General features: G+C 39.0%; 1 protein-coding gene across 6 annotated transcripts in view; it reads right to left on the bottom strand.

Moving 5' to 3' along the window:
• ncam1a (neural cell adhesion molecule 1a) overlaps positions 1 to 12,429 on the bottom strand; it is a 658,018-nt gene that overhangs the window by 20,906 nt on the left and 624,683 nt on the right. For all 6 annotated transcript variants that reach the window (XR_012050597.1, XM_061962814.2, XM_061962816.2 and 3 more), the window contains one exon: positions 2,995 to 3,202. Coding sequence is in view for 5 of the 6 variants with exons in the window: in XM_061962814.2 (XP_061818798.2) it covers positions 2,995 to 3,202 (208 nt within the window). In the remaining variant the exon portion in view is untranslated. The remainder of the gene's footprint in view (positions 1 to 2,994; positions 3,203 to 12,429) is intronic.

Genomic DNA, 12,429 nt, shown 5'->3' with positions numbered 1-12,429 from the left:
AAACACTGAAACACTGAAACACTCTTTTATCATTTTTTTCATTTTTATAATGTTTATAAACTCAGGAAATATGTCCCTGGACCCATGAGGATTTTAAATATGTCCAATGTATGATCCTGTAACTATTTGGTATCGGATCGATACCCCAATTTGTGGTATCACCCAAAACTAATGTAAAGTATCCAAACAACAGAAGGATAAGTGTTTATTACATTTGAACAGAAGTGGTGTAATAATTGATGTCAAGTCATCATTAAATGGCATTAATGAATCATGTTCTTTTCGAATATCTTTAGAACTGATCACAGTGGCCTAGTGGTTAGAGTGTCCGCCCTGAGATCGGTAGGTCGTGAGTTTAAACCCCGGACGAGTCATACAAAAGACTATAAAAATGGGACCTATTATACCGCCCTGCTTGGCACTCAGCATCAAGGGTTGGAATTGGGGGTTAAATCACCAAAAATGATTGCCGGGTGCGGCCACCGCTGCTGCTCACTGCTCCCCTCACCTACCAGGGGGTGATCAAGGGTGATGGGTCAAATGCAGAGAATATTTTCGCCACACCTAGTGTGTGTGTGTGACAATCATTGGCACTTTAACTTTAACTTGAGTAGTCCAGCCGGGGATATGCTCATTTCAAAATGAGATTTACAGCCCCGAAATCTTGTTATTGTTTTCATTTCGATGCCCCGCCCTCCGTCACTTACCATTTAAAAAGTCCTTGAGTGTGTCACACCCAGGTTTATAAAGTGCTAACTTTTCAAACTTTTGAAAGTTGTATGTAGCATAACGCTAGCTAATTAGCGCTCTTCAAAAAGCTGTGCACTGCAAAACGTGCTCCTTGAAGCTACGAAACCGAGTTCCACATTTTAACAAAAAATAAAAAAAATAAAAAATAAAAAAGCTTCTATTCCTATTTATTCCTGTTTTTTTCGGAGGTTAAAGTGTTTTAAATATTGTCCTGTGAGTTAATGGTGCCGATCAATTTGAATTCATTATTATTCACTGAGTTTATTTAATATTATTTTTCAGTATAAAAATAATAATAATTATAATAATAGATTTTATTTGTAAAAAGCACTTTACATTGAGCAAACAACCTCAAAGTGCTACAGCGTATCAAAATAAAAATATAATAAAAAATAAAAAAAAATAAAAGCTAGAACAGCCAAATAGCTAAAACTAGTATGCATGTATCTAAAAAAAGGCCTTTCCAAAAAGAAGGGTTTTTAAGCCTTTTTAAAAAGCATCCACAGTCTGTGGTGCCCTCAGGTGGTCAGGGAGAGCGTTCCACAGACTGGTCGGAGTCGCTGGGGAGAGGGAAGTCTGGGCTTCTCTGCTTAGGCTGCTGCCCCCGCGACCCAACCTCGAATACGCGGAAAAAGTCGGTAACATTTTTTTATTGTTTGAATAGGGATTTCTTTTTAAATTTCAGGCAAAACATTTTTTTAATAAAGTTATTATTTGTGGTAAATTGAGCTTTTAACGATATCCTCCTGTCCACTGATTCTGGTAAATATGTTGTCCTGGTGCTTTTAGATCTGTCTGCTGCGTTCGACACCGTCGACCACGCCACCTTAATCACTCGTCTTGAGAACTGTGTGGGCATTAAGGGCGCCGCCCTCAACTGGTTCCGGTCGTACCTAACCGACAGGAGTTTTTGTGTAAAAGTAGACAGTTTTATGTCGTCCACAGCTCCTTTACCACATGGGGTCCCCCAGGGCTCAATCCTTGCCCCAATTTTATTTGCGCTTTACCTTCTCCCCCTTGGTTCTATTTTTAGGAAGTACAGTATTGCATTTCATTTTTATGCCGATGATTGCCAGATTTATTTTCCCATGGCACAAAATAACACGGTTCAACGTCTTATTGACTGCCTGCACGACATCAAAGTCTGGCTTTCAGCTAACTTCCTGAGCCTAAATGAAGATAAAACAGAAGTTATGTTGTTCGGTCCAAGTCGCTCTCCCTCCCCCAACGTTGACCTCGGCACTCTGACCCCGTATCTCAGCGACTCTGTCACAAACCTGGGGGTAAAGTTTGACTCAGATTTTAAATTCGAAAAACAAATCAGCAGCGTCGTTCAAAAAAGCTTTTATCAATTACGCCAAATAGCGAAAGTGAAACCGCTTCTATCAAGACATGATCTTGAGAAATTAATCCACGCTTTTATCTCGACTCGTCTTGATTATTGTAATGCCCTGTATGTTGGCATTAGCCAGGCCTCCCTCGCCCGCCTGCAGCTCGTGCAGAACTCTGCTGCTCGTCTGCTAACACAGACCCGCAGACGTGAGCACATCACCCCTATTTTAGCGTCCCTTCACTGGCTCCCTGTGCGTTACCCAATACATTTTAAACTCCTTTTATTTGTTTTTAAATGTCTAAACAACCTCGCGCCAACCTATCTCTCCGACCTCCTTCAGCCTTACTGCCCCACCCGATCCTTAAGATCAGCCGATCAGCTGCTGTTGACGGTCCCTGACACAAGGCTGAAGCTTAGAGGTGACAGAGCTTTCGCCGTTGCTGCTCCCAAGCTCTGGAACGACCTACCCCTGAGTGTTAGACAAGCCTCCTCTCTTCCTGTTTTTAAATCTCTCTTAAAAACATACTTTTATTCCATGGCTTTTAACACTGAGTGATATCCATCCTGCAATGGCGCCCCATAATACACCTGCTGTGATCCTGTTTTTATGTTTTTATTAATTCTATTTTAATTATTTATTTTTTATCGTGTTCTGTTTGTGTTGTGTTGTGTTTGCTCGGTACTCGTTTTATCTTTTAACCTGCTCATTGTACAGCACTTTGGCTACCCCTGTGGTAAATTTTAAATGTGCTCTATAAATAAAGTTGATTTGATTTGATTTGATTAGTTATTTCTCTTGTTTTCTTTAATGCTAATAGGGATACAATGTTATGCAGAGGAGTTCTTATAACAATTTTATAGACAAATTATACTAGATTGTAACAGAAAAAAAGTGAGAATCACTGTCTTACGTGAAGGCCGCCTTGCCCTCCTCGATGTCCTTGCCCTTGGCGCCCGGCCCGGCTTTCCCGCAGAAGTTGACGGCGATGCACATGAGGAGTCCGCACTTGTTGAGGAAGAAACACGTCACGTCCACGGCAATCAAGAGCAGGAAGAAGACCACCATGAGGATGCCCACTATGGCGCCCGTGCTCAGGCCCGAGCCGCCGCCCGACGCGCCTGCAAAAGTGGAGGAGCGGGTGGGGAAAAGCAAATGTGATGATGGCCCCGAGATGCTAACAGGCTAACTGAAAACGCCACACAAGGAATACATATGAATAGTAAATCTAAAATGGTGAAATCGTTTTTCTAAAATAGGATATTTGCATGTATCCGGATTATAAACAATGTAAACCACAAATCTACAAATGATTAACAAATTGTGGTACAAAGAAAAACATTTTAAAAAAAAATGGTGATATTGGAAAAATTATGAATAACAATTTTTTTGACTGAGAGAAGTTTATTGACATCTTAAAGAATTGAATCCATGTAATGCTTTAAAAAGGCAAATGGTTGGCACAAAAAGCCAAAAGGCTTATTTCCATTGTGGTCCATTACATATTCATTACATTTGATACATTCAATAATAAAAGATATACAACCTGTAATCAAACAATTTCTAACATTCCACCCTACGAAATAACATGTATATATAAAGTATGTATGATTTGTGCTGATATCATATCAGATCAATATTGATATCGGAAGTTGGGACAAAAGTTTAGTCTTGCCACATAGATGGACTGTGTTTACAAAACAGGACGCCAATTTTTTTTTTTTTTTTTGCGACATCATTTTATATTAATATCATTTTTTATTTTTGTCACTTTTTCAATATTTGTTGTGGTAATTCATTATAAAAAGAAAATTGTCATTATTTTTTAAAATAATTTTCATATATCACAAAATAATTAATTTTCCCAACTTTGCACCTTAACCTTCTCTATATTTTAAATGTCATTTTAAGTAAATAATTGTAAAATACTTTAGACTGTACTCTTACATTTTTAAATAATCATTATTTATTTTTAAATAATGAACAGAATAACTCACTAATTCTAAACCCTAATGTACTAAACATAAATTGTTTGTACTTTATCATTTTAATATAATTTACATTTAATATAAATTAACCAAATTTAATGGGTAAACAACTACAACAGGTACAGAATTGGAAGTAAAAAATAACATACCCATCCAGGCACCTTAGGTTTGGTTCACTGGTGGTTTTTAAATTGGCTAATTTACACAATTTTATTTATTTATTTATTCATTTGATAGGGAAATCATAATACAGGTACTTAATATTTATCTATTCATTTGATAGGGAAATCATGATACGGGTACTTAATATTTATCTATTAATTTGATAGGGAAATCATAATACAGATACTGAGAAAACAGACCTTTTTTTTTGTCCCCCACCCCCCAAAAAATACAAAAAAAATAAAAATACAACAACAACAAAAAAAGAATGACAAAAAAAATAATAAAAGTAAAATAATAACACCCCCTCCCACCTCCCGTCCTACATTTCAGTCACAGTGGGTAGCAATGTACTGCCTTCCTCTTCACCACAATATATAGAGAATCACACTAACTGACGAAAAGAGGGGGAAAAAAAGTAACAACAAAAATGAAAATCACAAACATACAGAGAAGTGTCACTGAATAAAAACAACAACAACAAGAAGAAGAAAAATAATTGAGGTAAATGGAAAGGTTCATTGTCACCAGTGAGTGTCACATTTATCCTATAGTGTCTTTAATTTAGCTATGGAACTAATTATTTTCTATTTTCAAGTATTGCTCACATTTGTTGATATTTAAATATATTTGATAAAATACCTTGTATTTACTATTAATACGATTACATTTTTGGTAACACTTTAGTATGGGGAACAAATTCACCGTTACCAACCCTAACCCTAACCCTAACCCTAACCCTAACTCTAACCCTAACCTTCTAACCCTAACCAAATAACTCTAAATTAAGTATTTGTTACTTGGAATATGTTCCCCATACTAAAGTGTTACCACATTTTTTTATTAATAATTCACTCAGAGCCCTATTTTTTACTTCCTATATTTTAAATTTAATTTTAAGTAATTACTTTTGAAATACTTTAAAGTGCAGCTTATATTTTTCAAAAATCAATATTTATTTTAAATAATAAAAAAAACATTTATTTTAAGCTCTTATTTTATTAACATATTTTTTTTTTGTACTTTATGATTTTAATATATTTTATATTTAATTAATTAATAACTAATAATTAAATTGAATTAAATTTCCCAACTTTGCACCTTCAATTTTTTTTTCTAAATCGACCTTAGCGGTTTAGTTCTGTGGATTGGAAAAAAGGTTATGTTATGCAGACCATGTGACCCCCAAGGAGGCGAGCGTCTGCCACAAATGTCGCCATGACTGATGGCAGCCTTTTCTATTTCAATTTTACTTTGTAAAAATGTTTACTTTCCTGCACGCGGAATACATTTTTCAAAAGCGATCGAATTCTAATTGGACGTCTTCCTCCTTCCCGTAAAGCACGCGAGACCGCCGTCGGCATGCGAGGAGGTGCGCTTGTTTTACCCCCAACCCACCGGCCTTATTTACATTTTAACAGGAGCAATAAATCACGTGTAGTCAAAGCCCAGGGAAGTCAGAGAATAAATCTGGGAAGTGTCAAGATGGGTGACACAAACATTTCTCTTTACAGCGCTGCCCTGAGATTGCAGCTGATAAGCCTCACTGGTAACTAAAATGCAGCGTAATAACAATAATAATAATAATAATACTGCATTATGACTCAAGTGACAGCTAATGATTGCGTCCAATCACTTCCTATTTCTGCTTGTGCAGCATGTGCAACACATCAAACTGACAGAAATCCAATCAGAATCTGCCATTCTTTCCCCCTTATCTACAGGAAATGTCCAGCGCCCCATAAGTGTGACGATAGCCACAGAAAACAGAAATATCGCAACATCGAAAAAAATCGATTTAAAAAGACAACTGCACTCTTTTTGGAATCCCTATGTAAGACAAGAACACATGTTTTTCTGTTTGTTTTATGCATTCTAACTCGTAAAATACGGCAAGTAAGAGGCGGCTAATATTCCGTCCATAAAACGCTTTAAAAAAAAACCGCCAACAATACTCTATAGACCTGAATATTAACGAAGTTGTGGGGGGGAGATGTAGCCAGCGCTGTCTGTTGGAGAAAAAGTCACCGCCGCTGTCCATGGTGCTGAGGGAGGGCACCATCGGGCAGGGGAGGGGCATGTGCTGGCGGCGAGACACAGCTGGCGGGAGATTTCACAGGTGGTACGTGTTAATCTAATCATCTGTTGTCTTTAACAGGAGGTTTGGAGCGACTGAAAAGTCTAAACGAACGTAGCTATTGGAGAGCTGTAAAAAACCATTAAAACCCTGTCGACTCTGCGCAACTGGCTTCCAGCGTGTGAATCTGTGAGACCGCAAGTATACAACGCTTACACAAGTATTACCAATATTGTTGTTGTAATCGCTAACGCAGAGGGACTACTTTTAGCGGCGCCGTGAAAACAGAGCGCTAACTGCTGCACTTTAAATGAAGCTTGACCGCCCACTGATTTGTAATTGAAATACCCACTATGTATTGCACTTGCATTTTAAATTGTTTATCATTGTGTAATTCTAATATTGTTGTGTATTTTCAATCCTGTGTAATTGTATCGTGGACGTTAGATGCACCATAAAAGGACTTCGGATGGAAATTAGCATTGTGCTAAATCTGGTGCAGCCATCTTCTTAATGTAACTGCACGTTGTCCTTCAAATAAACAAAACAATACATTGTTGCTATATTGACATATTGAGCCGGTGAGCTGCTGCATCGCCTCGGAGTTGGCGAAAGTTCATTCTAGATGATAAACCATGCCTCTCACCTGGACAGTAGAAGGTTTTCAACTTTGACATCCAACTCAGACCCGGAGATGGCGAGAAAACACGGAAAAATAACGCTCGTTTGCGGCATTTTTTTTTCTTCTCACCCTTCGTGAGGATTATGCTTAACTCTTCATCGATAAATCATCCCAGTGAGAGCAGACATTGTACAGTAAGTGATTTTTTAATTACATTCGTAGTTTGTGTATCTTGTTTAGAACTCAGCAATACTGCTTATCGCTCAGCTTCTAAAACTTGTAGCTCATCCTCCTTATGTTCAGGCTCAAAAATGTAAGTTTCATTTTCACATCGCATTTATGGCTGCCCTAAGAGGACCGCTTATAACCGTGAATAATTTATGAATAAAAATGTATCGGGATTCACCTCATGACATTGTTATACAATTGTATGCAATTGTTCTATTTTATATATATACGCTGTAAGTGAAGTGAATTATATTTATATAGCGCTTTTCTCGAGAGACTCAAAGAGCTTTACATAGTGAAACCCATTATCTACATCTTTAATTAAAGGCTTAGTTGGCCACATGCGTGGACAGCACCTTTTAGCTCTTATTTCCAAAATTGTGTACACTACTGAATTGGGGTCTTATGGCCACTTATGTGGACACTTATACTGCCATCTGGTGGTGAAAATAATAGGCCTCAAAAAGTGCAATTCCCCTTTAACATTTTCCAACGTGACGAAGAAAATATGCAACAAATGTCCAGTAGGAGGCGCCAGCATACATTCAAAGTAGTTTCTTTAGCATTGTCTCCACAACCATCCCTGATAAAAGTCCCTATTTTGTGTTTCTATATAAAGTTTACATGAAGGAATATTACAGAAGGAGTTTGAATCTGATATCCTATGAAGACGTGTAAAAGGACAGGACGAAGAAAGAGGCGATAACGTGGACAAGGGGGGGAAAAAAAGCGTCTGGGAGGACGCCAGGCGTCTTTCCTGCAGGCCTCGCCACGACGTCCTCTCACCGAGGAGACCTGGAGAGAGGACAGACAGCGGACGAGAAACGGAGAAAAAGACGGAGAGGGACAAGGACAACACACAGACAAACACTCGCGCTTGTTATGTATAGCGGCATTGGAAGCGTGTCCCTGAGGATCAAAAACCACGGAGAAGAGACAAACGCCATGTTGTCGTAATTCCTCGGACGTTTTCTCGTCTTTTTTGTTTTGCTCAAAACGAGCAGCAAAGTGTTTCGGAGGTTCGTCCGAGCTTCCGAGTCAGACAGAAAAGAAAAGAAAAACAAAATGTCTCTATTAATTTCAGTCTACAAACATCGTGTCTGGTGAGAGTGCCAGACCACAGGAACTTTTCATCAAAAGTGGAGCCAAGTGGAGCCTTTTTTGAACTCCTGGAAATTATGTGATGATTTTTTTTAATGATGTCGTAATACAAAACCCAAAAGCAGTGAAGTTGGCACGTTGTGTGAATAGTAAATAAAACCAGAATGCAATGATTTGCAAATCCTTTTCAACTTATATTCAATTGAATTGACTGCAAAGACCATCCATCCATCTGTTTTCTACCGCTTGTCCCTTTCGGGGTGGCGGGGAGGTGCTGGAGCCTATCTCAGCTGCATTCGGGCGGAAGGCGGCAGAGGTGTGGACTCGAGTCACATGACTTGGACTCGAGTCAGACTCGAGTCATGAATTTGATGACTTTAGACTCGACTTGACAAAATGTAAAAAGACTTGCAACTCGACTTAGACTTTAACATCAATGACTTGTGACTTCACTTGGACTTGAGCCTTTTCAATTGACATGACTTGACATGACTTGCTACTTTCCCCAAAACCCAAAGATGAAAAAGTTATTCGGGAGCGCTCCGTATTTTTCATTGTGTACTTGTCTATCAGCGTTGCGTGTGTCAGCTGGTGTGCTCTCAGTACAACAGCCAATCAAATTACATCTACTTTGTTTTCATCACACAGCATTCATCCAATCAAATTGCAGGACAACCAACGAAGAAGACATGTCCAAACCACACGCCAGTGAACAAAAAATGATACCTAAAATAATTTTGTTTGGGTATAAAAATTACGAGGTGGTGAACACAAAACGGTTTGCAGTATGCAACACATGCGGTTCCAAAATGACTGATGGAGAGGCAACAACTTCCAACTTCGTCCGGCATTTGAAGTTGCACAAAGAACGGTAAGTTTTGAATGTAAGATAACGTTTATTGGCTAAGTAACGTGACTTTTATTTGCTGTGTAGTTAAATCAGTGAGGCTGTAAACTCACTGCTAACGTTATAACGTTATTGCAAACACGGGAATCTGTTGCAGTTCACTACCTTATTCATACTTTTTGTTCAGTGATTTTTTTTAAGCAGGGTTACGTTAGTCAATATATCACACGTAACGTTAGACGGCGGTCAGCAGCACCGCGTATTTTAGCCACCTAAAAAAAGACAAAAATAGTCAAATAAAGGTCAGTTAAAATGTATACTATATTATGAATGTGTACCGTTTTAGCTAGCTTTCTGACATACTGTTGGTTGTTTACCTCAGTGGTCCCCAACCACCGGGCCGCGGCCCGGTACTGGTCCGTGGATCGATTGGTATCGGGCCGCACAAGAAATATTTTTTTTTTTCTTTTTTTAATTAAATCAACATAAAAAACACAAGATACACTTACAAGTAGTGCACCAACCCAAAACAACTCTCTCCCCCCTTTTGTTCTGGGCATTGAACATGAAGACTCTTCCTTCACTGTTCCGAGTGGCCATGAGAGTCTTGGCAGTGCCTGCCTCCAGTGCTCCAGTGGAGCGAGTTTTCAGCCATGGTGGCATCATACTACGCCCCCATCGTGCACAAATGACTGACAGACTCTTGGCTAATTTGGTCTTTTGCAAATGCAATGCAGCATAGGGCCCTGACATATAAAAAGTACAACTTTTTTGTTATGTTCACGTGTATGTCATGTTTTTTCAATGTTAACACTTTTGTACAAATAAGTACATTTGCACTTTATTTTTCAATGTGTTTGTTCTGTAAAGGAATGAGTTAATGTTTCAAATGACTGGTTAATAGTGCTATTATAAAGTGCAATGTCAGCACAATTTTCTTTCCTGCAATTTAAAATGCACTTGTTTTAATAAATAAATACAGCGTTTGAAAAGCATACACAATCTGTGTTAATATATTAGTCTGTGGTTAAAAGGACTTGAAAGGACTCGAAACTCAAAATGCAGGAATTAGGACTTGACTTGAGACTTTCCAGTCTTGACTTTGGACTTGACTCGGGGCTTGCCTGTCTTGACTCGGGACTTGACTCGGACTTGAGGGCAAAGACTTGAGACTTACTTGTGACTTGCAAAACAATGACTTGGTCCCACCTTTGGAAGGCGGGGTACACCCTGGACAAGTCGCCCTCTCATCGCAGGGCCAACACAGATAGACAGACAACATTCACACTCACTTTCACACACTAAGGGCCAATTTTAGTGTTGCCAATCAACCTATCCCCAGGTGCATGTTTTTGGAGGTGGGAGGAAGCCGGAGTACCCGGAGGGAACCCACGCAGTCACGGGGAGAACCACCACCACAAGATATTTAATGTTGGAACTGAGAAACGTAATTTTTATTTGGAAATAATCATTAACTTAGAATTTGATGGCAGCAACACATTGCAAAAAAGTTGGCACATGGGCATTTTTTTTACCACTGTGTTACATGGCCTTTCCTTTTAACAAAACTCTTTTAACAAGCTTCTCAGGTGGAATTCTTTCCCATTCTTGCTTGATGTACAGCTTAAATTGTTCAACAGTCCGGGGTATTTTACGCTTCATATTGCGCCACACATTTTCAATGGGAGACAGGTCTGGACTACAGGCAGGCCAGTCTAGTACCCAGACTCTTTTACTACAAAGCCATGCTGTTGTAACACGTGGCTTGGCATTGTCTTGCTGAAATAAGCAGGGGCGTCCATGATAACGTTGCTTGGATGGCTCCAAAACCTGTATGTACCTTTCAGCATTAATGGCGCCTTCACAGATGTGTAAGTTACCCATGTCTTGGGCACTAATACACCCCCATACCATCACACATGCTGCCTTTTACACTTTGCGCCTATGGTTCTTTTCCTCTTTGTTCCGTAGGACACAACGTCCACAGTTTCCAAAAAACAATTTGAAATGTGGACTCGTCAAGACCACAGAACACTTTTCCACTTTGCATCAGCCCATCTTAGATGAGCTCTGGCCCAGCGAAGCCGGCTGCGTTTTTGGGTGTTGTTGATAAACGGCTTTCCCTTTGCATAGTAGAGTTTTAATTTGCACTTACAGATGTAGCGACCAACTGTAGTTACTGACAGTGGTTTCTGAAGTGTTCCTGAGCCCATGTGGTGATATCCTTTACACGCTGATGTCCGTTTTTGATCGAAGGTCACGGGCATATAATGTTTGTTTTCAGCCTAGCTGCTTTCTCCAGATTCTCTGAACCTTTTGATGATATTACGGACCGTAGATGGTGAAATCCCTAAATTCCTTGCAATAGCTGGTTGAGAAATGGCGTTCTTAAACAATTTCCTCACACATTTGTTCCAAAGTGGTGACCCTCGCCCCACCCTTGTTCGTGAATGACTGAGCATTTCATGGAAGCTGCTTTTATACCCAATCATGGCACCCACCTGTTCCTAATTAGCCTGTTCACCTGTGGGATGTTCCAAATAAGTGTTTGATTCCTCAACTTTCTCAGTCTTTTTTGCCACTTGTGCCAGCTTTTTTGACCCAACTAAATCATTTCAACTCATTTAACATCTACTATCAAGTGCAGCCTACATTTGTTTGTATTCATTTATTTCATTATAAATAAAAACTGCGATTCGACACTTGTTTAACTTGACAATTGTGCTGTTTTTGACTGCAATATTGTTCAATTAAGGACACTTATCACGTATGTCTAGATTGTGTGCTATTGTGTGCTTAGCTGTTGTGTAGCTGCTAGCTTCTAGTAGACTACAGGTAAAAGCCAGTAAATTAGAATATTTTGAAAAACTTGATTTATTTCAGTAATTGCATTCAAAAGGTGTAACTTGTACATTATATTTATTCATTGCACACAGACTGATGCATTCAAATGTTTATTTCATTTAATTTTGATGATTTGAAGTGGCAACAAATGAAAATCCAAAATTCCGTGTGTCACAAAATTAGAATATTACTTAAGGCTAATACAAAAAAGGGATTTTTAGAAATGTTGGCCAACTGAAAAGTATGAAAATGAAAAATATGAGCATGTACAATACTCAATACTTGGTTGGAGCTCCTTTTGCCTCAATTACTGCGTTAATGCGGCGTGGCATGGAGTCGATGAGTTTCTGGCACTGCTCAGGTGTTATGAGAGCCCAGGTTGCTCTGATAGTGGCCTTCAACTCTTCTGCGTTTTTGGGTCTGGCATTCTGCATCTTCCTTTTCACAATACCCCACAGATTTTCTATGGGGAGTTGGCG

This window comes from Nerophis lumbriciformis, linkage group LG09, assembly GCF_033978685.3.
Source record: "Nerophis lumbriciformis linkage group LG09, RoL_Nlum_v2.1, whole genome shotgun sequence".
Taxonomy (NCBI): Eukaryota; Metazoa; Chordata; class Actinopteri; order Syngnathiformes; family Syngnathidae; genus Nerophis; species Nerophis lumbriciformis.
The sequence above is the reverse complement of the archived record's forward strand: the minus strand, read 5'-3'. Positions and strand labels throughout refer to the sequence as shown.